We start from the raw sequence: 27,342 nt of genomic DNA, 5'->3' as shown, positions 1-27,342 counted from the left end.
TGTGTGGCAGGGGGCCTGGGGTAAGTGGAGAGAGTCGGGGGCAAGGAGGAAAAGAGGTGGGGTGGGGGGAGCAGAGAGGGTGTGTGTGGTTGGGGGCTAGTGTGTGGCAGGGGGCCTGGGGTAAGTGGAGAGAGTCGGGGGCAAGGAGGAAAAGAGGTGGGGTGGGGGGAGCAGAGAGGGTGTGTGTGGTTGGGGGCTAGTGTGTGGCAGGGGGCCTGGGGTAAGTGGAGAGAGTCGGGGGCAAGGAGAAAAAGAGGTGGGGTGGGGGGAGCAGAGAGGGTGTGTGTGGTTGGGGGCTAGTGTGTGGCAGGGGGCCTGGGGTAAGTGGAGAGAGTCGGGGGCAAGGAGGAAAAGAGGTGGGGTGGGGGGAGCAGAGAGGCTGTGTGTGGTTGGGGGCTAGTGTGTGGCAGGGGGCCTGGGGTAAGTGGAGAGAGTCGGGGGCAAGGAGAAAAAGAGGTGGGGTGGGGGGAGCAGAGAGGGTGTGTGTGGTTGGGGGCTAGTGTGTGGCAGGGGGCCTGGGGTAAGTGGAGAGAGTCGGGGGCAAGGAGAAAAAGAGGTGGGGTGGGGGGAGCAGAGAGGGTGTGTGTGGTTGGGGGCTAGTGTGTGGCAGAGGGGTGTTGGGGGGAAGGGGAGGGGGCAACAACAAACAGCAAAGGAGAAACTGGAACAACTCGGGCAGCAGCAGCGATTAGGCTGGATGGGGTGGTTGGGGGAGGAGCTGGGCCTGGGCTAGGGTAGGGTCTGGGAGGAGGGAGGGTGGGGGGGCAGGCAGGGGGGGGAGGAGGAGGAGGAGGGTAGCAAAATATATAAAGCAATATATATCAAGAGAACACAAGCCAGAAGTTTAAAAAAAAATTAAAAGAAAGACTATAACCAGCAGAAAAAACTTGGGGGTGGGGGTGTGGGGAGGGGGAACCAAACACAGACTCTGAGGGGGGCCACTAAGTGAACAGAGACAATGAAACCACAATTGCTGCAAATTAATAATAGCAAATGAATAAGTGGAACCAAGCAAAGAAAACTGGACTCGGTTTGGCAGCAGCAAACTTGGGAGAAGGCTGGATGGGGTGGGGTTGGGGTGGGGTGTGGTTGGACTTGGAGGGGCAAGTTTGGAGCAGGGAACCAAAACTGATTATATGGGACAACAAGAAACAACAACAGAATCCTCTGGGGGTGGGGGGGAGGGATTCAGGGAACCAACTCGCAGGGCAGCAGCAGTCAGCAGAAACAAACAAAATGGTACAATTTAAGCAAAACCAGCAAGCAATATATAACTGAAACCAATGGAATGCAATGTGAAAATCAAAAAGTTGGACAACAACAAGGCAGGACAAAGAGCAATAATTAATGGAAGAAGATTTAAAGCAATGAGGATGCAGTGGGTGGGAGTGGGGGAGGGGGAGGGTAGGCCCAAAGGATGAGAAGGGAAAGGGGGGGGAGGGGGGGGGAGAAAAGCAGACAGACAAGGAACAGGGAAAATTGGGGGAAATTAAGAAGAAAGTAAAGTGAAGTAACACACAGTATACAGACAAGAGACAGACAGAGAGAGGAGACACACAGAGAGTCACAAAGGGCAGGTGGACAAAGGATTAGACAGAGCACACACAGAGAGACACAGGACACAGTCAGGACTCACAGAGACACCAGAGCAGCCAGCAAAGGGCAAGCAGGTCTCAGAGATGATCCCACAACTGCAGCCAAGAGAAGTTTCCAGAGAAGAGGCTTGGGTTTATATAGGTTTGAAATTCCCTCCTTTGGGAGCCCCCACCTTTGCACTCCCCCCACGGCCAACAGGGTGCCAGCTCTCAACAGTGCAACAGCCAAGCAGCCTACCAGACCAAAGGACTCATTCTGGCCAATCAAGGATCAATAGCGCAGCCAATACAATGCCTGGAAATAGCATCACAAAATGGATGCAAGGAGGAGCAAAAGTTTCGGGAAGGAGACACAAAATGGAGGACACACTTTAAAGAGACACTGAGTGAGACTCAATTTCATTCCCGAACCGGCTCGAATTCGGTCCGGCTCGGTCCCCGGGAGGGCCCGATTCGGTCCGGGATCGAGCCGCCGGATCCGGACCGGTTCGGACGAACCGGTCCGGATCCGAACCGAACCGCACATCCCTACACTGCTGCTTGTGTGGGCGTGCTGCCTGGCGGAGGGGTGGACAGTGGCCACTTGTCTGCCGGGAAAAACAGGTCAGCCCCTGCCTTCCTGGCAGCCTCCCACCCCAGCAAGGTTGTCTGCACGACCTCAGTGAGTCATGCAGTGGACTGAAGTCCTTCTCCGAACTGCTGGCAATCTTTTAGCCACTTTTCTGGCTTTTGAGATTTCAGCAGGCATTGCTCAGATTCTTTCAAGCATATCAAGGACTAGACACTTGCTTACAAATAAAGCTGATATCCTCAAGGAGCTGAATTCTGTGTCCAGTATCACATTTTGGGTATGTGCTCCTGCAGAAATGCAGCATTCATACAGTCCTGGATTCACCTTCGCTCTTGATGCAGATCAGCTAGGACCAATTCATATACTGACATTTTACATTTACCAAAACACTGTGCAAGGAGTAGTGAAAAGTGGATGTACAAGTGTCTTATATTTCTGCTTTGTGCATTCCTATCCTGTGGATAAACACCCATAATTTTGTTTCTAGAACAGCAACATGCTTCCTAACCATAAGATTTTGGAATTTCCTTCCATTGAGCAGTTTGGTATTTGGGGGAGAAACTGAATAGGTATTTATGGATCATTTCAGTAGAGGGAGTGTTATTGTGTGTGATTGGACTAGAAGGTTGTTGAGGTTCCTTCCAGCTTTGATTCTGACTGGAGGAGGCTTCTAAATGGATGAACAACGCACAACCTGAACATACATATATTTGCTCAGAACTGGAAATATAGAAAAGTGGGATATAAATGAGAGCATAAATAAATGAGTCTAACTGCAACAAAATAAAGTTTTGTTTATCTGTATATCCTGCTCTGATCCCATAGGCTCATTGTAGCTTACATTAGTTTGTTGGGATGCTAACATTTCTGTCCCCAAGGGGGTCATAACATAGAAGTTCAGTAGAATTTACTCCCAGATAAGTGAGCACAGGACTGCTCTTAGAATAGCTGTGAGAAAGCTAGAAATCAAGAAAGCACACTTGTCTAACAGGCGGTGACCTCCTTTGTTCCAGGGACTAGCTTTCACCAAAGAATGAAGTAACATACATTGATGGCATGGTCAGCCTATTTGTGATATTTTTGTGATATTTTATTTGCCTCAGATGGCAGATTGGCAGGGGTGGCAGATTGCCCATCAACTGATGCTACCTCACCCAACTCACTGCCTCCCTCAAACCTCACCTGATGGCCACACACATATAGTGGCAGCTCCAGCCACCACTCCTCCTGTCCTCCTCTTCCCTCCTGCTCATCATCCCACCTGGCCCTTCTCAAAGGGCAGAAGGGGGAGCAGAGCAGCAGGAAGCACCTTGAATCATTTCCTGTAGCTCAGTTTGCCTTTTGAAGAGGAAAGGCAGGACTGGGAAGAGGAGCAGGAGTGGCAGTGGTAGCTGCCACTGCACCACTAAATAAGGGGAGAAGGCAGCTGCGGGCAAATGGGTGAGGAGATTGGGCAGGAACCAGCAGGGAAGATTGGGCAGGGGAAGGTTTTGGCATTCCACAACTCCTGTGGTTGTTGTGGAAGGACAGAGGAAAATTGGTAGGGGGTGAGCTTGGGCGAGGGCGAGTAGAAAATTGGCATGGAGGTGGGGGCAAGGTGCAGGGGGCAGTTTGGCATGTGATCATGTGCTCTGAAAGCTGCAAAGATGGAATGGGGTGGCCATGCCACTTCAGTCCCCAGGGGGCTTTGGCTGGCCTTATTTGATGGAGTTTTCTCCTCTCTTCTTCTTTTAGAGGCTAGAAATGTTCCAGAGTTCAGGATGCCAAAGAGCACCTTGCACCAGGTATGGTCTTTGCTGTAGCTTTTGGAGCTTACTGTGAAACATGTTAGGAGCCAATTCAAAGGGTTCTATCACACCCAGGGCCAGGGTCATCAAGGAAGGGAAGCCAGAGCAGGGCTCTGCAGCAGTGTCCCTGTAACAGGGATTCCCAGATGTTGCTGACTACAACTCCCAACTTCCCCAGCTGCATGGGCTTTGGCTGGGGATTATGGGAGTTGTCATCAACAACATCTGGGAATCCCTGTTGCAGGGAACACTGCTCTACAGATGGAGGGGCAGGGCTATGAAGTCTGGTGCAAGCCAGCTCAGTTCCCAATGACTCCTGGGTGGGACAAAATGAAATGGCTTCAGTCTGGGACTGAGTTGAAAGGAGGTAAAACATTACCCTGGTCAACCAGACAATAGGGTCACCAGCTTTTGCCTTTGCCTCCACTTGAATGGCAAGACCTGTATAAGTGAATGGCTATCATTTGTTCCTATGGGGAAAGAAGTAAGGCACTGAACTCAGAAACTGTAGGGGAAGAATAGCAGTTCAAACAGCGAAGCAAAACCAGTTTGGCAAGAAAGCAGCAAAGTAAGAGGTCTTGAGATAGTTCTTGAGAACTACAAGGATTTATTTAAAGAAAAGGTTACAAACAAATGTGAAAAAGGCTGCAGCTTAATTTCAGCTGTAGTGCATGGCTGAAGAGAGAGACCAAAAACAAACAGCCATCTCTGGAGAGACAAAATGGAGCCTAACACTGGAAGAACAAAGAGGGGAGGAGTCCACAGTAACATCTCCGCAGTGGTCACTATGAGACATTGCAGCTGAGAGATGCTGCTGCCAGGGTTCTAGCTCCAACAGAAAAAATGTTCCGGGGGCGGGGGCATGTCCACTACTCCCAACAGTGGATTGCCAAGCTTCCACTAACAAAACACCATCAGTGTGTGAGAAAACAAACAAACAAAAAATGCATTACACTCTCCATTCACAGTTCCAGAAATATACCTCTGTCCTGCAGTCCCCACTCATCCCACTAACAGATAGTTTGCTAATCTCTTGATGTAAAATAGAAATAGTGTCAACTGTGAGTTGTGTGACATATGAGAGGAGAGCTGGTCTTATGGCAGCAAGCATGAATTCTCCTTTTCGCTAAGCAGGGTCTGCCCTGGTTTGCATCTGAATGGGAGACTGCATATGTGAGCACTGTAAGATATTCCCCTTAGGGGATGGGGCCAGTCTGTGTAGACAATACTGAGGTGGATGGACCAATGGTCTGATTCAGTATAAAACAGCTTTCTATGTTCCTTTGTTCCTTTGGCTAAGCATTGCGCTGAACTAGCAGAGAAAGCTGTTAATTCCTTAGCATGTCTGTTTGCACTGACAAAATTCTCAGCTTCCTGTGAGGCATGTGTGTGTCTGCGTGTGTGCGTGCATGCACACATGTTGAAGGATGATCCGTTGGAGCTCATGAAGTCACAAATCCAAGCAGGATGAACAATGAAAAGTTTCCCATTCCAGGAAAGGGTATGGCTTTCTTATTCTTATTTATTATTTATTCGATTTCTATACCGCCCTTCCAAAAATGGCTCAGGGCAGTTTACACAGAGAAATAATAAATAAATAAGATGGATCCCTGTCCCCAAAGGGCCCACAATCTAAAAAGAAACATCAGAGAGACACCAGCAACAGTCAATGGAGGTACTGTGCTGGGGGTGGATAGGGCCAGTTACTCTCCCGCTGCAAAATAAATAGAATCACCACGTTAAAAGGTGCCTCTTTGCCAAGTTAGCAGGGGTTACCAAGTTAGCATTATAATATATTAGCTAAGATGAAAAAGTGCCAGAGGCTAGTCTTGTACTTTGGGGTAAACATTCCAAGGCCTGTGGCCATCATATCAGATCAAATATATTTCCAATAATGAGAGTGCTTTGTTTTGTTCCTAGATTCCTCAAGTAACCTACCCACAACCTCCTTCAGTGTGGAGAACACACAGGCGTAAGCCTCGCTTTATCCAACCTAGAATAGTTGAGCAGCCTAATCCAGCTAGTTTGAAGAAGCAATGTATGTATCGAAAGAAGCTGGAGAAGGAGAAATCCAAGTCCATAAAGAAAAAGTAAGAGAAAAAATACTGGGGCTCTAACTCTAGAATGGAAGGAGATGGGCAACATAAACATATTTAAGTAATTAATAATTTAAAATACACAATAGGCTCATTCACATGATTATTATTAGGGTAGGATAGTGATCTTCACTATTTTTCAAGTGGGGGCCATGTTAGCAAAAAACCTTCTATGTGAGAGTTGTTTCCCACTGTGCTGACCCCTGCACAGTACTGTGCTTTTTTCAGTGCTTGAAAGCCCTTGAAAGCCGGCACCCTCTCTTAAGAGTTTTGAGGTGAAAGCTCTGGGAAGGGCTACACTTCCCAGCACTCTATGGTGCAGGAGCTCTTTCAAGAGCTCAGTTTCCCTTAAAGGGGCTCCCCTCCTCAGCACTGGACAAAGAAATGAGAATGGGCATCTCTGCATGGTGCCAAGTGGGCTGTGTAGAGTAGAGCTGCACAACGTTGGTCCTCTAGCTGATGTTGGACTACAACTCCCATCATTCCCAGGGATGATAGCAGTTGTAGTCAAACAACAGCCGGAGGGCTGAAGTTGTGCAGTTCTGGTGTAGAGTATCCAGCTTCTATCAAAGCTTCACACAGGCCCAATAAAAAATTAGCCAGGAGGCCACACTTAGGGCTTATGCCCCCGGCCTTACAATGAAGAACGCTGGGTAGGAGAAGCCTCCGACCCTAATTCAGGTACTGTGCACACTCCCGTTTTCTGATCATCCATGAGTTAAAACCAAAGCCAGAGGTGCTGGCAGTAATTGTATGTTAGACAGCTGCTGAGTCGAAGGGCTCCCTCCTACCCAGCAGTAGTACCCAGGTCCTTAACAAGGTAGGAGGAAACACCCTCTATCCCGACTGCCAGTGGCCCCAACCTTGTTTTTAACTCAGATGATCAGGAAATGAGAGTGTGTACAGATCCTGAACTAGGGATAGGGGGATCTTATGCCCTAATAATAATTGTGTGAACAAGCCTACTAAAAAATTATTTCGGACTTTGAGAAATATTTAAGATATTTCTATATATCTGAAATATATGAAAACTGCATAAACCCATACAGAATTTTCAAAATAAAACAACACAGTCATTCAATAATCTTTTGTATTAGCTAGGATGACTTGTATATATGTGATTTAAATTGCACTGGGGTTTATTTATAGTTTTACAAGGACTTAAAATAACAGAAATAAGGCATATTTTAATGATTTAATGTATATTTATATACATATAATAAAGAACTAAGTTTTATTATATTTATTGCATGTATATTTAACTTTCTTACAGATTCATTCTTATTACAAATAAAATGAAACAGAATAAATGATAATACAAATTCAGAAATAATCAATAATTCAAACAGTAGTATAAATTCAGAAATAATACATAATAAATTCTTTTTTAACCTTCAAAGTATTTTATAGTCTTCACTAAACATACTGGCTTAAGTAGCAGAGGTAACTGCTTGCAAAACAACATTTTAGTACTTTCAGAGGCCAATTTATTTGTCCAAAAGCAAATTAACAGAGCTATTAGAGTTCATGACCATATAACCTTGATACAATACAATTAGCGTATGATGAAGCTGATATGCCAGCTGCACCTGTATCTTGAGATGAACAACCTTAAGACAGTGGTACATTTGATGGTAACCTCTAGACTTGACTTCTGCAATGCGCTTTATGTGGGGCTGCCTTTGTATATAGTCCGGAAACTCCAGTTGGTACAGAATGCAGCAGCCAGGTTGGTCTCTGGGTCATCTCAGAGAAACCACATTACCCCTTTGTTGATAGAACTACACTGGGTGCCAATAGTTTTCTGGGCAAAATGCAAAGTGCTGGTTATAACCTATAAAACCCTTAACGGCTTAGGTCCTGGGTATTTAAGAGAGAGTCTTCTTCATTATGAGCCCCACTGCCCACTGAGGTTGTCTGGAGAGGTCCGTCTCTAGTTGCCGCCAGCTCAGCTGGTGGCCACACGGGGACGGACCTTCTCGATTGCTTCCCTGAGACTGTGGGATACACTCCCTACTGAGATACGATCCTCCCCATCTCTGACAATTTTTTAAAAAGCATTTGAAAACCCACCTCTTCACCCAAGCTTTTTCAGCTTTTTAAATTTTTAAGTTTTAATCTGTTTTAAAGATTTTTGTGTATGTTTTAAATTGTTTTATGTTATTGTTAACTGCCTAGAGATGAAAGTTTGGGGCGGTGCACCAATTTGACAAACAAACAAATAAATAAAATTGCACCAAGGCAGTTAAGCCTTACAAGAAAGATGTACTTGTAAGTTTAAAGAAAAGAGCAGAAATGTCTTAAAGAATGTATCTCGCCACTCCTTGCATCCTTTTAAACCCTGAGAATAGTGTGATGGTTTCAGCATTTATTTAAAAAATAAAATAATGTACTAGTAGGTGAGGCCTGTCATTGACTGGGCAAAGTCATTCTGCATTAAAAATGCTATTTATAGTCCCCCCCCCGAATACTCTAGTGTATAAACTAGTGCATTCAGCATCTTTAAATGGTGGGATTGCTTATGCAAAATTTGGTTTCTGCAGGTAATCCGGAAGTGTGACTTAATTTTGTACAAACAAATCCACAAACTGTTTATCTTTCTGTCTATCTATCTATCTATCTATCTATCTATCTGAATGATACAATTTTATACGTAAGAGAATTTTTATTAATGTGTTTGCAAAAGGGAAGTAAAAGAAAAGTTTGAAATTTGTAGGATGTAAGTTTCAAATATTATTCATTATTATTTTTGGTAAAACAATATCAAATTAATAAAATTCATTAAAACATCACTACAGCATGCGGTCCTTTTATGACAGTCTCAGTTGCTGTTCCTGCAGGTCTTAGTACTTCACTATCTCCCAAGCTCTCAGGTGAGGCCTGAACTCCTTATTTTGAAATATAGGAGGCCAACTTTTTCTTTCTCATATAGCTTATATGTCTCCAAAATCTGCTTCCTTCAATCTCCAGTAGATGGTGCTAAGAAATCACAGATTCTTCATTTTTGTCCAAGAGGACAATTTGGGACATTGTCGCTTTTGAAGTGTTAAATACTGTCATCCTAATCTGTGCAGACTGAACCATCTGTACCTTGGTGGATGTGGGACTCACCCACCTAAGGGCCAACTACACCTTACATTGGTAATATGCTGGGCCCAGCTGTGCTTAGTTTTTCCATGAAAGTTAAGAATTTTCAGTGTTACTCAGGTTTGTCTATAGGTATGCTTGCATTTTTGTGGCTTGTCATGGCTACCAGTCTGAGGAATTATAGGGCTAATTAATACGATAGTTTGCATGTGCTAGCATGTGTCTTTTATCATTCCTGGGATGGGTACAAAATTGCCTCATCACATATTCAGGTAGCTGGATAGGCCGTGCTGAACTGAACACTTTCATCTCCCCCAACGCAACACTTCTTTCCTGGAGATTCTTTAGGAAGCCCCCAGGGAATACAGAATTCCTCCTTCCAATTTTTATCCTCACAATAACTCTGTGAGATAGGATAGCAACTGGCCCAAAGCAATCCAGTGAGCTTTGCAGCTGAGTGGGGATTTGAACTCAGCTGCAATTCCAACACTCTATCCACTAACCGTACTAAGCTAGTTCACGTGATCATTAATGGGGTAGGACGCCTCCTACTCAAGTTTGGGAGTGGTGCATGCTCCCGTTTTGTGACTGTGTAGTAAAAAGCAAGGTAGGAGGCGGAGGAAGTGATCGCCTGCAAGGCTCCCACTGGGTAGGCAGGCTCCATCCTTCCAGCAGCTGTACTCAGCTGTTTAATGAGGTAGGAGGAAAAGCCCGCCTACCCAGTGGAATCCTCACAGAAAATCACTTCTCCTGTTTCCTACCTTGCTTTTCATTTGCACATGATCGCAAACAGGAGTAGGGATGCACATGAATTGCAAATCGCAGCGTGATTCAAAACACAACCCTGGCACCTTTAAAACGAAGGAGAGCAGGTGCATACCTGCTCTTCTGCCACTCGCCGCCACTTCCTGAATCAGCAGTGCTCCTCCCAGCTATATTTGTGTGCTGCAGGCGCTCTCCGCCAGCTGTCCTTGCGCGACACCGGCACGCACATGGCCTCGGTGTATGCATGGTGGCCATTTGAGGGGTCAGCAACCATGATGACCATGTGGCCATTTGTGTGGTCAGCAACCATGCTGACCACACAAATAGCTGCCACTCATGTGTGGAGGCCATGTGTGTGCCAGCGTCACGTGAGGGCAGCTAGGGGAGAGTGCCACCGGCATGTGAAGATAGGTGGGAGGAATGCCACCAATTCAGGAAATGGCGGCAAGTGGTGGAGGAGCAGGAATGTACCTGCTCTTCTTCATTTTAAAGGTGCTGGAGATGTATTTTGAATGGCGCTGCAAATTGCAATTTGTGCACATTCCTAAACAGGAGTGTGCACAGCTCCTGAACCTGGGTAGGATGTTTGTCCTACCCAATTAATGATCATGTGAACTAGCCTACTGTCTTTTAAAAACTCATCATAGATTGACTAACAATCTGGGCATTTATTTATTAAAAATCTTTTAGTATAAAATTACCAACATGGCTTACACTGATACTTTAAAAACTTGCTACATGCTCCCCACTTCACTCAGTGCTGAGAAGTTCCTGGGGTACCACTATGCACATTTTGTTCCCTTTGGAGAAGAGAGCACTGGAAGTGAAGGGTGTTTTTGTAATTGGTTTATTTACTAGTTGAGCACAGATAAAGGCAAGCAGCACTTCCTGAATGCAGCAAATATCCTACCTTATATCAGATCCCCAGGGAGAGGGGCTCTGTCCCCATACGGTGCCTTCCAGCTTTTGACTCTCTCTTTCAGTCTCTGATTATCCCCCAAAATTGCAAACAACAACACTCACATCAGCCCCTCCACTTAGCATGCTGGAAGTCAACTCTTCCAAGTTCTGGTGGTTTTCCACATTCCAGGCAGTCCAGAGTGGTCTTTACATCTAGAGACTCCCACTAAGAAATAACTACTGGCCATTAAGAACCATTAACTCAAGTCTCCTGGATTATTAGCCCAATAATCTCCTTTATTAATAAAATCTGTGGCTTTCAGCCAGAACAATATCTAATAGCATGAAGCCACTAAAAAGACGATTGTTTCACCGATGTCTCCATGTCAACATCTATCTAAACATCATATTTATCTAAACATCAAAGGTATGAATGAATTGGCTTCAGACTGCTTTTATTATAAGCGGGGCCAGATATGCTCAACCCCTTTATGGGGGGGGGAAAAGACTTTAAAAGTTACTGTGAACACCTGGAAGAGATTCTCATGACTTAGGGGTTTGCTCATCTACAATCACAGAGGCACAAGGATGTAGGTTTAATTGAGCCGGGGGGTTGGGGGTGGAGGGACGACAAATTTCCCTGACTGTGATCTGGGGGGTCACCAATGCCCTCCCCTCTTGCCCTCATATTCCATCTTAGGGCTCCTGAACACCAGGCACCCAACTTAACTGAGCCACGCCACTGCCTGCCGCATGCTCCCACTCCCAGGCAGGGGAACCACTTGCCTTTGCAGCCTCTGCTGGCTGTCTGGTCACCCACCCACAGCCGCTGGCCTCCCTCCCTTTGCCACCCATGACAACATGATCTGATTACATCAGAGTGCCAGTTTGCACCAGTGCAGTGACATCATTAGACTACAATGCAACCCAGCCCAACAAAAGGAGGCATGATGGACAGCTGGGTGGCGGGTGAGTGGTGGCAGTGGCAGGGCCCACCCCAAATTGCGTCCTGAGGCTACCCTCAATGTTGCAATGCCACTGCAGAGGCACAATATTGCTGAAGAGGAGAGAGACTGCCGAGCACATGGGACTGAACGTAGAGCCCCATTCACATGTTATGTTCAGTGCATGTACAATCTCTGTATAGCGAACACACATACAGATCTGTTTGCATGTACAGTTATGTACACATTACCCACACATGTATGGATAATACGCTTCCTATCTGTCCCCTGCATTTGGGGGGCCGGCATCCAGGTTCACTTTTAAAATGAATACAGGTACAGTCTTTTACAAAACAAAACATATACATGTGTACAGACAGCTGAACACACATACGTACATCTTAAAGTCCTAATAGGAGTTAGATGGTGAGAACAAGCGGCTTTCTGTCTGGCATTCTCCGCAGGCCTGCGGTCTAATGGATAGGTTGGCATAATTACATGGGCAACAGAGATGCCTCATATTTTAAGAATCCTTTCCCTAGCACAATGGAAGTAACAAATAAGCTGCTTCTCCCCATCCACAAGCCACCCAGGACCTGCTAACATGGCATGGCTCTATGTTTCTGAATGTTATGTGGCATTTTCTGCATACTCTCATCAGTGAATACTGTGAAGAGACCAACTTGTAAACAATCTCGAATGTTGTCTCTTCTTTCATCCAGGTCTGACTTTTTCCTCTCAAAGTTTACCAAGCTAGCAAAGCCTAAACAAAAAGGGACCTACATTTGGGATGAAAAGGTGGAACCAGAAAGGCTAAAGGTCAGAAGTCAAAGATTATGGTTTGCAATGAACCATCAGTCAGAAACAGTTTTATTTTCTACCCACAAACCAGGACTGAGGAACCTTTAGTGGTGGAGCAGGTTGACAGTTTTATATGTGTGGATGAACCATACCCCCAAATGCACCCTCCTATGGTGCATTTGAGTACATGGAGGTACTATGAGTACATAGAGGTACATGTGTACTCTTCCTCATGTACTTTATATATTATATTATTTTATGGAGAATGGGAATGAAAACGGTTTGCTTTCTTCATCACCTTTCAGGGTGCTTGGGAATGGGCTTAGAATTTTTTGTTTATTTCTAAAATTATATCCAACATTTCCTCCATACCTGAGCCCAAGGTGGAATGGGATTACCAGGTGGTCACCTAACCAGGCACAGACAGAGGTGCACCTAGTTAATTTTGGAGCCTGGACCTAAAGGCCGTTGGAGGCCCACCCCCCTCTTTCCTCTGCAAATTAAGCACCATCATGCTCAGCCAGGCAACCACACCACCCAGGACAGACTAAAGAGGATTTGGGGCCCCCCAGAAGTTGTAGAGGCCCTGGACTTTGGCCCGGAAGTCCAGGGGTAAGAGTGCCTCTGGGCATTGACAAGTTCTTGTCTGGCTTAGCTTCTGCCAGGTGGTTGAATCATGTGTCCTCAGACCATGCTCTGGGAAAGAAAGCTATTTTTCAGTATGCACTGGTAATGCTCTCGCCACTTGAGGTTGTCCAAACAGTGGGTGCTTGGAGGAACTGATCTACTACAGTTCTGATGCACTTGTTGGATAGTTTTAATACTTGAAATAAGAATCCAGAACAACATATTGCTCTGGCAAACATAGATTCCCATGCCTGTATTTGCATAATAATATGACTCTGGAGGAGAGCATCTGATGGAAATAAGCAATGGGCATAAGGGACATGTGTTTTTGGTTAACTCATTCCTTGATCCAGGCCAGCTTTTGAGTGGTGGTTTAGTTATTTTTAGTCCAGTCCTGGAGTGGAGGCGGGCTAACAAACAACCAGCAGCAAGAGCATTGAAAACAGTTTGCACTTTCCTCTCTGTAAATATTATCTATTTCATTAAACCATAAATATTCCTGATTCTACTCCACAGCCTTGTCCTTGCATGCCACAACAATTTCCTCTAGATTCTACAGGGCACATACCACTTCCCTGCAACCCCTGTCACCAAGCCATTTTTCCTTTATATTAGCCAGGCTTCTTGCTGGCTTGGCTTTTGAAGCCTGACTTGGGGGGAAGAAGAGAAAGGCAAAAGAAGAGTTGGTGGAGGGGAGTGGTGAGCAGGGGAAGGGTTAAGCATCCTCCTTACATCGGCTGATTATCTGCTGCAGATGCCCCCTGCCAGCAAAACCTACCTTGTCTGGCAAACATGGAGTTGGCACCTTGTGTTTTCCAGTATAATAGGTAATTCCACCTGATACTGCTTGTGGTGTTTCTGGTTAATCCATTCCTTGATGCAGACGAGCTTTTGAATGGTGCTTTAGTTACTTTTTAGTCCAGTTCTAGACTGGAGGCGGGGCAAACAACAAGCAGTCTGCACTTGCCTTTCTGTAAATAATATTTATTTCATTAAACTAATTTAACATCCTTAGTAATACTCCACTGCCCGGTCTTTGTGTGCCACAACTCTTTTCCTCTCAATTCTACACTAGTAAATGGCTCTGGCAAAAATATGCCATTTTAGGACAGAAACAAGCACTTGCTAAACCCAGAAGGCCACTGCCGAAATATTGTCCATCTTTGCCGAGTTCAATGGGACATACTTCCAAATGAATGAGGATTACAGCCTAACATCATGTAACCTCTTAATAACTATCCCTTTTCTGAGAAAAGCCATCCCAGTGAATTCATTTTTCCATAAGAGTGTTTGTATGTGTGAAGAAAAGGCATGGGCTGAATTCTGCATGTAATTATATACTTGTAAGACCCACTGATTTCTGTGGAAGATTACTACTTATCATTCTTAATTTTAATTTATCAATTTTTTATTCCTTACCATCATCACAACATGCTATCCTATGTATTATGTCTCATTATTATCCCTATTTTACAGATGGGGACTGAGCCTGAGAGAGGGTGATTTGCCTAAGGTTGGCCAGTGAATCCATGCCATGGTATTTCTTTCTACCCAATGGTAGAAAGACCCATGGACTACTACCCATGGACTCTTTCTACCCAATGGTAGGGTTGTGCACGGACCGAACTGCGGGTTCCCGAATCGGTCTGGTCAAACCCATCGGCTGGGCCAGATGGGTCAATGAACTGGCTTGAACCAATTCGAAGTGGTTCACGATTGAACTGTTCGAACCGGCCCAGTTTGTGGCAGACTGGTTGGTCATTGAACCGGTCCATGTACACCCTTACCCAATGGACACTTAGGGGAAGTGACTGGAATCTGCTGGCCTTAGTGGGACATGCATGTGTGCATCCATACAAAGGCTGCAGCAAGGGGCTTTTCCGATGTTAACACCAGTTAGGGCAAAACTACATGTTACAACCTTGTTAATGGGTTTAACTTTTCTGTCAAAAACAGCAGCTGCAGGGCAGTGCCTGCTAAGTACTGGCAGTGCCTGAAGGGGCGCTATATTGCAGCTGGCTATGCTCCTGATGCAGACACCAATGTCAAGGAGCCTTGACACCAATGTCAAGGGTCAGATGGGCCAGCGCCACCTCCCAAGCCCCTGTGCATCATCTCTCCCTTTCCCCCACTGTTTATCTTCTGGGTGTGCCAAGTCACAGTTTTAAAACCCCATTCCTGTGTGCCCAGAAGGTAAGCAGCAGGGAGAAGGGGAAGGTGGTGTGCAAAGGAGGTGGAGCTGGCTTAGCTAGAGACAGAAACCAAGCTACTGCTCCCTGCTCAAAGCGCCTTCCGTTCTGCGGTTGCCGAGGTAACCAGCCAGGAGAAGGGGAAGGTGGTATGCAAGGGTGAGGGAGCAGCAGGCGGGTGAGATGACGCCCACAGGCAGTGTGGTTGGGGCAAGATGCTTGCAATCAGCTCCTCGTGGTGCAGGCACTGCCTGAGGCCATGGCCTCACCTCACCTCAGTAATGAGCCACCCCTGCACGGGGGCTTCATATCCCGACTCCCCCACCCCCCCGATTTGTGCCAATGGGAGCTTGTTTTCTTTGTCAAGTAGCAGTGGTAGTCCACCTGGATCCACATTGGGACTGTGGTGGGGCGGAGGCAAAGATATAAAGCTGTCCTCCCCCAGCTGCAGTCCAGATCCAAATCCTATGCAAATGCTACTTTCGAAAGAAAAAGTTACACCTCTCAGCGCTAACAGGCTTAATGTAGCATCTAGTCTGGCCCTTAGTAATAGAGCTCAGGTTCTTCAGCATTTTTCTTCTCCTAGTATTGATACAGCTGTATCCTTTGTGTGTTTTCAGGCACTCATAAATCACTTATCGTCCTCTGTAGAACTTGACCAACTCTATGCGGCTCAGGTGAAGTAAGGCTTTTATCCTTTTGGTCTAGAACCATTTCAGCAGAAACTATACTTGTTTTTTCAGTTTTCCTCCAACATATTTGTGCCTTTACTTGTCTGTCAGATTAATAACCATTCCATGTACCTTATTTCTGATTTTTGAGTACACCCATGGGCTCAGGATGGCTTTCAGAAATTTCATCAATATTTATCTATGCCCATTGCCCCCAAAGAGCTCACAATCTAAGTATTGAGTCTGAATGGCAAAAACGGCAACCAAAATGTCCAGGGGGCTGGGCTTCCTTCCCTATGATGAGCAAAGGCTAAACCATTTGGGGCTTTTTAATTTAGAAAAAAAAGTAACCAAGGAAGGATATAATAGAAGTATATAAAATTATGCATGGTATGGAGAAAGTGGAGAGAAATCAAAACAGAGCAAAAATATACCTGCTTCTACACTTTCTATCCACATTTTGCTTCCCCAGCAGCGCCTCCTGCTGAAGCAGGAAGCTGCCACTTTCTGCCTTACCTTGCACCTGATCTAGATGGAGGGGTGCAGCTCACAGTAGAGACGATCTTGAGTGCTGAATGGCTGCTATCAAAACGGATGGTGGACCAGGATAAGTGTGGTGTGGGTTAGGTGTCTGTCCTTTCAAGCCCTCTTGCGAAAACTGCACTGTAAGACATATTTTTCAATGCAGAAACTATATTTGCCTGCAGTTTCTCTCTCTTGTCCACCAGAGGAGCAGAGCTGGTCTTGTGGTAGCAGGCATGAACTGTCTCCTTTGCTAAGCAGAGCCTACCCTGGTTTGCATTTGAATGGGAGACTGCATGTGTGAGCATTGTAAGATATTCCCCTTAGGGGATGGAGCTGCTCTGGGAAGAGCATCTGCATGCTCACATGCAGACGGTTCCATGTTCCCTCCTTGTCCTTGGCATCTCCAAGACAGGGCTGAGAGAGACTGCTTGCTGCCTGCAACCTTGGAGAAGCTGCCGCCAATCTGGGTAGACAATATTGAGCTTCATAAGAACAGCCCTGCTGGATCAGGCCCAAGGCCTATCTAGTACAGCATCCTGTTTCACAAAGTGGCCCACCAAATGTTTCTGGGAAGCCCACAGGCATGCCCTCTCTCTTGCTATTGCTCCCCTGCAACTGGTATTGAGAGGCATCATGCCTCTGAGGCAGGAGGTGGCTTATAGCCACCAGACTACTAGCCATTGATAGACCTGTCCTCCATGAATTTATCTAAGCCCCCTTTAAAGCCATCCAAGCTAGTGAGCATCACTAGAATTCCATAGATTAATTATGCACTGTGTGAAAAAGTCCTTCCTCTAGACGGACCAATGTTCTGACTTGATAGAAGGCAGCTTCCTATGTTCCTATGAATGAAGCTGAATGAACCTATGAATGAATTAAAGAACCTATGCAGAAGCTAGAAGAGCCTGCCCTAGTGATTGTTCTGATTTTTCTGACTGCTCTCTCTAGGCCCTTGGACACCTTGGGGTTGATGAAGAATATGTTATCTCAGCACTTTATAATACTGTAAGTATAATTCCCATCAACTACCGTTCTCTTGCAACGAGTGTGTAGAAAATATAACCAGACGTCAAGCAGTGTGTGGAGCTACTTATGTACTGCTTTCCCACATCTTTTCCTCATAATATGTAGGGAAAGAAACACAAGGAGGCGAGTCTTATGATCAGTGAGACTTGCCTTTAGGGGGTTTGCAGGGAGAGTGGGCTTAGCTCACTCTCCCTGCAGATTATCACCCATGGAGCCCTGGGCCGCCAAATTGGCCGCCCAAATGACTGCCGGCTCCATCACTGAGCCAGTAGGGGCTGCAGGGATCGGGGGCTGTGGGGCCCCCAGAAATTCCAGGATGCAGGGCCAGGAGGCTGGTTTCAGCTGCCCACCAGGGGTACGGGAGCCAGGTGGCTCCCGTGGCAGCACACGACTGCCAAAAAGCGGGCTAGGCTCTCTTAAACCACTTTTTGGCGATCGTGAGAATCGCCTCATGATGTGATGTCATTGCATTTAGCATTTCCTTGTTCTCACTCTAGTTCACTGGATACCATTTGCAGGGGGCAGGGATATCTGAAATGTAACTATGTCATGTCATGCATCTCTTTTGTTAATGAGGAGCCATGGGCTGATGGAGCCATGTGTCCCCTGTAACATCCAAGCCCTGATCTCACCTTCTCTTCTACAGAAATAGTGAATACATAGAGGAGGAGCAGGATCATGCTCCCTGTCCATGCCCCGCATCTCTGTACATGCAGTGGAAGGTGAGATCTGGCCTCTTAGGGAATCATATTTTACTACCAGCAATGACAATGTGTCCAAGGGAAAATTAGTGTACATATACAACCTATATCGCTGTTCCTTATCTTGATTTTTGTATTAATGTCTGACTGACCTATATTCTATGAAAATCAAGTAAGATTTTATGGCTTTCATAACCCTATGAAATGTTCTATGAAAGTATGAGCATTTCATGTTCTTGCAATATATTTATTCTTCTGATATTTTAAATTGTGTTATATCAAGCAAATGGTGCTATATCCATTTTTCACACCAAGACCTATTTGAACTTGTGAACATGTATTCCATTGGGCTCTTGCACAGCTTAAAGTCTACAACCTCTATAGTGCAGTGCTGCCTATATGCATGCATAAATATACATGCTTGAGAACAGGTTGTACAGCTATGAAAACCCATTATGTATGTTTCCCATAAGCAAATAAATAAATAAACGGGAACCCTTAAGAACATAAGAAATGAATGTCAGATCTTCTGAAGGAGTAGAGCAGTTCCTCTGATAAAAGTTTGATTGTGTTAAATTAACTTAGAAATCCTTGACGCTGGTTGGGTTGGTGTGATTAAGGACATAATTATAATTGGCAATGCTTATGTGAAAAAAGTGGGTTGCATGAGCTTTGTTCAGAATAAATTGGAAAGACAGCATGGGGGTGGGGGGTTGCCTTAGCATCGGACATGTAGCTTGTCTTGTACACTTGAGTAATTTATAGGAATGTGCTCATTATGCTGCTTTCTGCTGCACAGCTTTCTCTCTGCTCATGGTATTTTGGACAGCACAGAGTGGAGAGTGGATAGCCCTCCCATTCGGTGAGATGGTCTTTTGAATCCATCCACTGCTATAACTCTGTATTCGATGTTCATGCACACGAGTGACTTCTAGCTAGTTTGCTATTAGTACTTATTCTTTCTCAGCTCCAGGAATGCAGCAGTTTGCCTTTGCAGTATGAAGTAGCTCGGTCCCTGGCTTTGCTGGGTGAGTGACTTTCTTCCTCAGATCATTAACGTGGAGACTGGTAGCAGGGTGCTACTGGGGCATTAGACTAACTGGTAATTGCTTATAGTAGATTACTCAACAGTGGCAGAAATGTTGACGTTTCTTCTTGGAGTCCTGAGAAGTTGGTGCAGACAACTTCAGAGCAGGAATGCTACGCTAGTTTTTGCTTTTTGTTTTTGTTTTTTAAGCTTAAGAAACTGGCCCCAAATCAGAAGCCCAGGACAGGTATTTTGCACCAAGCATTATGACATGTGGAATCCATATGTATTATACAAAATAGTTATAGGTGACTGTGGCAAATTGGTGTGTGGAAATTTCCTTTCCTGACTCAGGTCAGTCAATGAATAAACTGGCTGAACCAGTTTTAACCAGCTTAGCAGCCTTCTCAGTCAACTAGCTCAGAAATGACTCCTATCAGCAATGAATCATTACTGCAGTCTGCTCAGAGAAAATGCCTATGGACGATTAAAAATCCTTAACTTTCAAACCCCAGAAACCTTAGAAAAAGATTCTGGTAAACCCAGAGGTTCTGGTAGGTTACTGCTGCCACCAGATCTCTCCTACGGGCTACTTTGAACGGGCATTGGAGTGATCAAAGATCGCTGTTCACCTTTTCCTCCTTGCTAACAAGCAAGTGTATAAATCTAATTGTTCTCCCAGGCATCTGCCTGCACATGGAGTTAATTGTTAATTTGGCCAAGATCTCATTGAGATGCATTTTGCACCAGAGAAATCTCCGTTATGGTCCCCCTTTTTCCTGCTGGGTTAATAACCAACCCTTAGAGGCTCGTAAAAAGTAAAGAACAGGAAAAACCCTCACCAAACTCTTGATGAGAATCAAGCCTCTTGCAATCCTGTCTTAAAAGGATCTACAGTCATCCTGCTGCAGCAAACTCCATTGCTGCATGTCCTCTTTCATGCTCCCAGCACAGACTTCAGGCTAGTCCACACACTCTCTCCCAAGACTCCCTTTCTTGTTCCCAGAATTCCCCTGCAGCTCTCAGGTCCCACCCACCTGGTGGACTGATTGGTTGAGCCCTGGAATTCAGCAGTGTGTCAGTCAAGATAAGGGTTCACTTCCTGTTAACTCTTTAGAGGGTGGGGAGGCTGGTTACTACAGTGACTGACTGGTATGTGACTTTGCTCACTGCTAAAAAACCTGGAGCAAATTTAAACCAGCACTCAGTCTGCCACCCAATGGCAACTCCAGCTGTTTGCGGGTGGGGCTTGGGAACCTCACTCTAGGAGAATCTCTTAACTGTTGTGGTTAGGGGAGACACCACAGCTCAACTACACAGCAGGTGGTAAAGGAAACAGGGAAGTAGGGTGTGCATATTGAGAGAATAGCCCAGCGTCCATTTACACGGTCATATTGGGACATTGGAACACTCAGTGCAATGCCAATGCAGGCCAGAGACACTGTGCAGTACCCTCACTGCAGCCCAGGGGTGGAGGGAGGCCAGCAGCAGCCTGGGTTCTGCCGTCACCGCGGGCCCCCTAGCCCCACCCCCTGTGTCTGACATCAGATGCAGGGAGCATTTAGCCATACCCCCTGCGTCTTATGTCAGATGCGGGGGCATGGCTTAGCTCCCAAATGGGGCTACATGGCCCCGTTTGGGAGTTAAACTGACCAGCGCTGCATTTCAGTATGGCCGGAGCAGGGCAGGGAGAGTCACTCCAGCCGTGCTGCGAACACAGCACTGACCGATCTAACTCCCAAATGGGGCTGCGCAGCCCTTTTGGGAGCTAAACCATGCCCCCCGCAGCTCTCCCTGCTTTTAAAAGGCAGGGACAGTCACTCCGGCTGTGCTATGAAGGCAGTGCTAGCCGATTTTTAGCGGGCCCCCGTTTTTGAGCTAAATCATGCCCCCTGCGTCTGACATCAGACGCGGGGGGGGGGCGTGTTTGGAGAGGCAGCAGCCCAGGTTCTTTGAACCCATCTGCTCAATGGTGGCTCCACCCCTGCTGTGGCCAGACTGCAGGCTCAGTGAGAGCCAAGATGGCAGAGCTGGATCCAATGGCAGATTACCGCAGAGGCAATGGAGGCAATTGCCTATGGCAGTGAATCCTGGAAGAGCAGCAGATCTTGGGAAGGGGGAGAAGTTTTTTCTTTTGTTTTTAACTTGTATTTTATTTTATTTTTTACTTTTAAAACTGCTGCTCCTGGCAGCAGCAGCGGCAAGAGATTAAGCCTCTTGCCACTGCAGCAGGGAGGGGAGGGGTGTCAAGGATGAAGCCCCCCCTTTTTATTTCTAAATGCCACCACCAGTGAAGGCTGCACAGCAGCGGCTGCAGGGAGTGCCAGGGGGTGAGAGGCATTTTAATATGAAGAGGGGACTTGCCTCTCATCCCCTGGCACTCCCCGCAGCCACCACTGTGCAGCCTTCACTGGCGGCGGCATTTAGAAGTAAAAAGGGGGGGTTTCATCCTCACCACCCCTACCCTCCTTGCTGTGGTGGGGGCGGAAAATCCTTGGCCCCCTACAGGCGGCAAGAGGCTTAATCTGCCCCTGGCTGGATCTTTGGGCCACTAAATGTGTCTGGGCTTGACTCTGCCACCATCAGCTCTACTAATGGACCTTTGTGACTTGTTTTTGAGGCAACCTTGTGTTTGCCACTGTGACATTTGTATCATTTGTCTCCAGTTAGAATGGTTCTAAAGAGCATCAAACTGAACTATAATTGACAGGGCCTGGTGAATGTAGAAAGGTCTTGCTTGCTGTAGAAAGCCCAGAGGTGCACTAACCTCCAGACCTTTGGGGACCCGGTCAGGTCCTCCAAGGTCCGGGGGGGTAGTCTCCAAATGGCCGGGGGGGGGCTCGGCAGCCACCCTGTGCCCACCCTGCCCAACTTCTGCTGTTTTGTTTTTTCAAAACTTCTTACTGTGGCCGAGGGGTGGCGGTGGGTGAGGGGAGCGGAGCAGTCCTTCTCCCTTCTTCCCCCTCCCCCGGCAGCGGAGAGACAGGAGGGATGCTGGCCACAATCTCTATACTGTGTTGGGAATTCTCTCTGGTAAGAGAAATGCTTTTTCTTTATAGCAGAGTGCACAGAGGCACAACACAGCGGAATTTAGTTAGGCATGTTTGTATGCTGAGAGTAAAGTAACTTGGAGCCAGTTCATAGTTTCAAATCAATATAAGTGGTATTTATTAGAGAACTCCATTCTAGATAGTAAAGTGAAGAGATAGGATCTCTAATCTATCTATCTAGCTGGATGCAGATGGATTCTGCAGCTCTGCACACATGGTGCATGGGAGAGGAGCTTGCATGTTGCAAGGGAGAAGGAAGGGAAGAGAAGGGAAAGAGGAAGTGGCAGGAAGGAAGGAAGTCCCTGAGATTAGCAATCTACACATCAAAGGGATAGTGTCAGAGCAGTAGAGAAGGGATGACCAATGTCTTGACCTCTCTAGCCCTCTGACTCACTAGTCTGTCCTCCTATGTCATTGAGACAAGAGACAGCGTAGAGTCCTTCACTTCCAACATACTTTGCAGGCACGCCTCACACTTTGTTAAAGATGCTGGCCCGAACGGACATGGCCAGCATCCCTCCGGTCTCTCCGCCGCTGGGGGAGGGGGAGAAGGGAGAAGGACTGCTCGGCTCCCACCTGCAGCCACCCCTCGGCTGCGGGAAGAAGTTAAAAAAAACCAAGCAGCGGAGGTTGGCAGGGTGGGACCCCCAAGGAGGCTTGGGGGGGGCCTCACACACGTGGGGGCTCACTGGGGGGGTCCAGCTGGGAGGTCTGGGCGGTCCAGGCACCCAGATTATTTTGGTCCACCCAAGAAAGCCTACATTTTCATTCTTCCTATTTGCCAGTACTGTGGGAGTGGAATGAAGAACAGTTTCTCACACAATGCCATTGTGCAATTTACTGTTTCTTAAAACTCAGTTTAACATGACTGAATGGCTTCACTCCAGCAAATCAGAAAAAGGGGAAGTGCATACATTGCTTGTTTTGTTTGAGTTATTTATGGACAAGGGACCCTGAATTAACAGGGAGGGTTACATACAGCTTGTTCTTCTTACTGGAAAAGTTTGTGTAATACGTCCACCATGAAAGTGTGACTCATCTGTCCCAGCTCCAGCCCTTGAGAGGGCTTGTGTATCTTTAAGAACTGCATAAACTTGCTCTAACTCTTTGGTAGAAAATGAACAGTCACGGGAATACTAATCCTTATTAGAATTAACTATGAAAAGCCTCAAGGTAAGTATAAATCCAGCCTGCTGTAAAAGTCCACATTCCTTAAGAGCAGCTGCTGTGCTGCTTTTGCTCTCACACCTCACCTCGCCCCTCCCTCCACCAAAACCCCAGCATGCACCATCTTATGCTGTATCCTAGGGGGTGGCGTCTGCTGCTGGAGTTGGTTGAACTGATTCATGGACACACCCTCTCTCCCTATAAACCGCAGGCAGCAGCATGCTTGTTGGGTGAAGTTGCCCAACCATGCCTGACGGTGAAGTAATCCTGCTGCCCCTGCAGCACTACTTAGAGGCTCAGGAATCTTACGTAAATAAACACAGTGATCCTCTTATCATTTTAGTTTTTATGGATCTCTTGCCAGCATATTGGACATTTCTGAATTGATTTATTGTGCTGGACATGCGAGGCCAAAGTTACTAGTTACCAGGGGCGTAACTATAATAGGGCAAGGAGAGACAGTTGTCTGGGGGCCCACTGCCTGGGGCGGGGGACAGAGGCAAGTCACATGACTGACTCCCCCAGCTGCGCACCCGCCCGGGCTTCCTTCAGTTGTATTCATCCTCCAAAATTGATGTGAGTGTTAAGACCTGGAGCTACCAGAACAGCATGTCTTTCTCTAGTACCATTAAATGACTTGCATCATCCACAATTTACACAACCTTTTTTGGATGATGATCTATTGTGGCACATAGGTGTGTGTTTGTTTGTTTGTGTGTGTGTGTGTATCTATCTATCTATCTATCTATCTATCTATCTATAATTTTAGTATGCTTTTTGTTACCACTATTCAGCCTTATTTAAGATTTCTTTACTTCATGAGCTGAGCTTCAATGAGGGGGGGCCCATTTTAAAATCTTGTCTCTGGGCCCACTCCAACCTTGCTATGCCCCTGCTAGTTATTGCTAGTTTAAAAAAAAAAGACCTGGAGACACTGAATCATCAGGATGTGTAGTCTTTCTATGGTGAAATCAGCCAACAGAGGAAAGAGGTTAATTTTTAACTGGCTGTAACTTGTCAAGGAACTTCGTGCAATCATTTCAATTTGTGGAGAAAGCCATACTCCACCCTGTATGTCACCTCCCATTTCTCAGTTGTTTACACTGTCTTCTTCTTAACCTGCAGGCCCCTTTTAATGAGTGGCCACCCATAAGCCAGCTCTCCTCTGCCTGGAAGAGGGGGCAAGCACTCCCTCACCAGCTGTCTCTACAGGCAGGGAAGACTGGAGTGTGCTTGGAGGAGGACTCTCCTGTCCCTAATCCCTGCACCCTTGCTGAGGAGCTGCTACTCAGCAAAAGCAACTGCTTGTTAGAGGGGAGAAGAAATTGTCGGCTGGGTTCTCTTCCTTGTTAACTTGAGTGTGACTGCAGTGAAGGAGGGGGAGGGGGGAGGGGAAGTCCCCCCTTCCTTCTAAAAACCACTGCTGTGCGTCAGGATGGGGGCAGGGCAGTGAAGGCCGCACAGAGGCAGCTCGGGGGGGGGGGGGGCAGGGGAAAGTCCCCCCTTTTCCTTTAAAATGCTGCTGCGGGGTGGGATGGGGTGGGGTGGCAGTGACTGCCCCGTGGAGGGTGCTGGTGGGGCAAGAGGAAAGTTCCACCTTTTACATTAAAAATGAGTGCACACCCCCTTTCTCTGAAGAGAAAGGCCTATAATGAACTACAGATGGGGGTGTGCACTCATTTGGGAGGAAGGAGGGAAGTTGGAAGGAGCTCTCCCTCGTCGCCATGCTGTGGCACTGCTTTAAGGTAAAAGGGGGAACTTTCCCCTCACCCCACCACCTCCCTCCCTGCTGCTGCCCCATTCCGCCACACAGCGGCATTCTAAAGTAAAAGGGGGGGGGACTTTCCGCTTGTCCCTCTCCCTGCAGCTGCCGCTGTGTGGCCTTCACTGTCTCCATCCTTCAGCTGTGGCAGCTTTTAGAAGCAAAAGTGTGTGGGGGGGTGCGGCGGTGGGGGCTGCGGCGGTGGGGGCACAAATACTTGGCTGCCTACGGGCAGCAAAAGGCTTAATCCACCTTTGTCCACAGCCACTGGTCAGGATAGAAAAGCACAGCAGTTTGGCTCAGCCTTGGACCAAGCTTTGCAAATCTGAGGGCCATCTTTGCAAAAAGAATGATTTGGGAAATCTCTTGAGAGGAAGAGGGTCGGGAGAGGAAGCTTAGTACTTCCATCTTCCCCCTTTTAACTCCACACAGTATAGTAACCAAAAACAAAACAAAAAAGATGCCCCCTTCCCCTCTTTCTCTTTTCATCTCTTTTATTCTCCCTGCATTTACTGAGAGTTGCACTTTTATTGTTGATTACTGCTTCTTAATTCTCTAGAGCAGGTTGCCTTGAGGCCTCTGTCATGAAAGTGCTAATTAGACACTTGAAGGAGGTGAGCCTGCATCGGAGAGAAGATGCATTGATTGCTTTGAAGATGGCTTTACAGGCATGGTCAACATTGCCTAAATTTGAGGTAACTGCTGAACTTTTCTTTTCTTTTTTAAAGTGAGGCTGTCCTATTGCTAGACACCTGCTCTGCAAGTTCTGGGCAGCCCTTCCTTTTGTGGTTTCTTATTGAAATGGCATATGACTCTCTCTGCTGCATCTAACAGATCTATTATCTTTTCCCAGGGGGGTCCCATAGGTGCCCAATCCAGTTTAATCCGAAATCTGCAGCGGTTGGTGAATCTCCAAGATCCTTTGGACAGCACAGCTTTCAATGCAGCCATTTGCTTGGGGTACCTGGACAAATCAAATCCAATTGCTCGAGAGACAATGTTTATGTGTCTGGCCCAGAAAGACTGGAAGAAGAGAATGCAGGTGGGGATGCTGCACAGGTGATCAGGGAGACCTGAGTTTTAGTCTTTCACCTTCATATGCCAAAGACCTCTGTGAAATCACTTGAAAAATATCTGCCCATGATCAAGATGAAAGGAGAACCAGGATTGTCATAGCTTCTTCTCTCCAGTCAGATATGAATGAAATTGCTGCTTATCCTCCTGCTCAGAATGTTCATTTGAACACTATTTGCTTCCCTTCCCCGCTGATGTTCCCTAATAATCCTTTGCTAATAACGGCCTTAAGGTTCCGTCACACACAGAATCACAATACACCACCATATTTGGAGTTGTGTGTCTATATACATATTGCATCCAAGACACAAAAAGGAAGAGGATAAGGAAGGTAGCATTATCCAGGTCTGGCCCTGCTCAAGCTACAAAACCCACAGTGGCAAGAATTCCCTGGATACTAGATGGTAAAGAGATAGAGAGGGTGGTAGCCAGGCAGGCAAAAGATTAAGCTAACCAGGGATTATACGAGGGCCAAGGAATGTAGCAGGCAAGGGACTAAGCAAGTCTTGCCAGGGAACAGCAGATGCAAGAAAGCCAGGAACAAGGCTCAGATATACTGAAGAGCTGGACCAATAAAAGGGTGTTGTGCCAGTGATTGCTACCTTAATAGTGTTTTTATAATAATAATAATAATAATTATTATTATTAATTTGATTTCTATACCACCCTTCCAAAAATGGCTCAGGGCGGTTTACAAAGAGAGATAACAAACAAATAAGATGGCTCCCTGTCCCCAAAGGGCTCACAATCTAAAAGAAACCTAAGACAGACACCAGCAACAGTCACTGGAGGTACTGTGCTGGGGGTGGATGGGGCCAGTTACTCTCCCCCTGCTAAATAAAGAGAATCACCACGGTAAAAGGTGCCTCTTTGCCCAGTTAGCAGGGATAATGTTGCAGACTGCTTATACCTGTGCTGTGGCTCCACCCAATGGTGAATCGAAGCCCAAGCCAGGACCAAACTAGACAAGATGTTGG

At 46.5% G+C, this 27,342-nt stretch overlaps 1 protein-coding gene across 1 annotated transcript in view; it reads left to right on the top strand.

Moving 5' to 3' along the window:
* The window catches only part of HEATR9 (HEAT repeat containing 9), a 55,340-nt gene that overhangs the window by 15,481 nt on the left and 12,517 nt on the right, over window positions 1-27,342 (top strand). Inside the window, exons 3-10 of the mRNA XM_053296371.1 lie at window positions 3,901-3,950; window positions 5,874-6,043; window positions 12,468-12,564; window positions 15,983-16,039; window positions 17,507-17,563; window positions 19,253-19,313; window positions 25,856-25,986; window positions 26,145-26,333. Of these exons, the coding sequence (XP_053152346.1) occupies window positions 3,901-3,950; window positions 5,874-6,043; window positions 12,468-12,564; window positions 15,983-16,039; window positions 17,507-17,563; window positions 19,253-19,313; window positions 25,856-25,986; window positions 26,145-26,333 (812 nt within the window). The remainder of the gene's footprint in view (window positions 1-3,900; window positions 3,951-5,873; window positions 6,044-12,467; window positions 12,565-15,982; window positions 16,040-17,506; window positions 17,564-19,252; window positions 19,314-25,855; window positions 25,987-26,144; window positions 26,334-27,342) is intronic.

The sequence above is a fragment of the Hemicordylus capensis genome, chromosome 2 (genome assembly GCF_027244095.1).
Source record: "Hemicordylus capensis ecotype Gifberg chromosome 2, rHemCap1.1.pri, whole genome shotgun sequence".
Taxonomy (NCBI): Eukaryota; Metazoa; Chordata; class Lepidosauria; order Squamata; family Cordylidae; genus Hemicordylus; species Hemicordylus capensis.
Note: the sequence above shows the minus strand (reverse complement) of the source record. Positions and strands in the feature narration are given on the sequence as shown.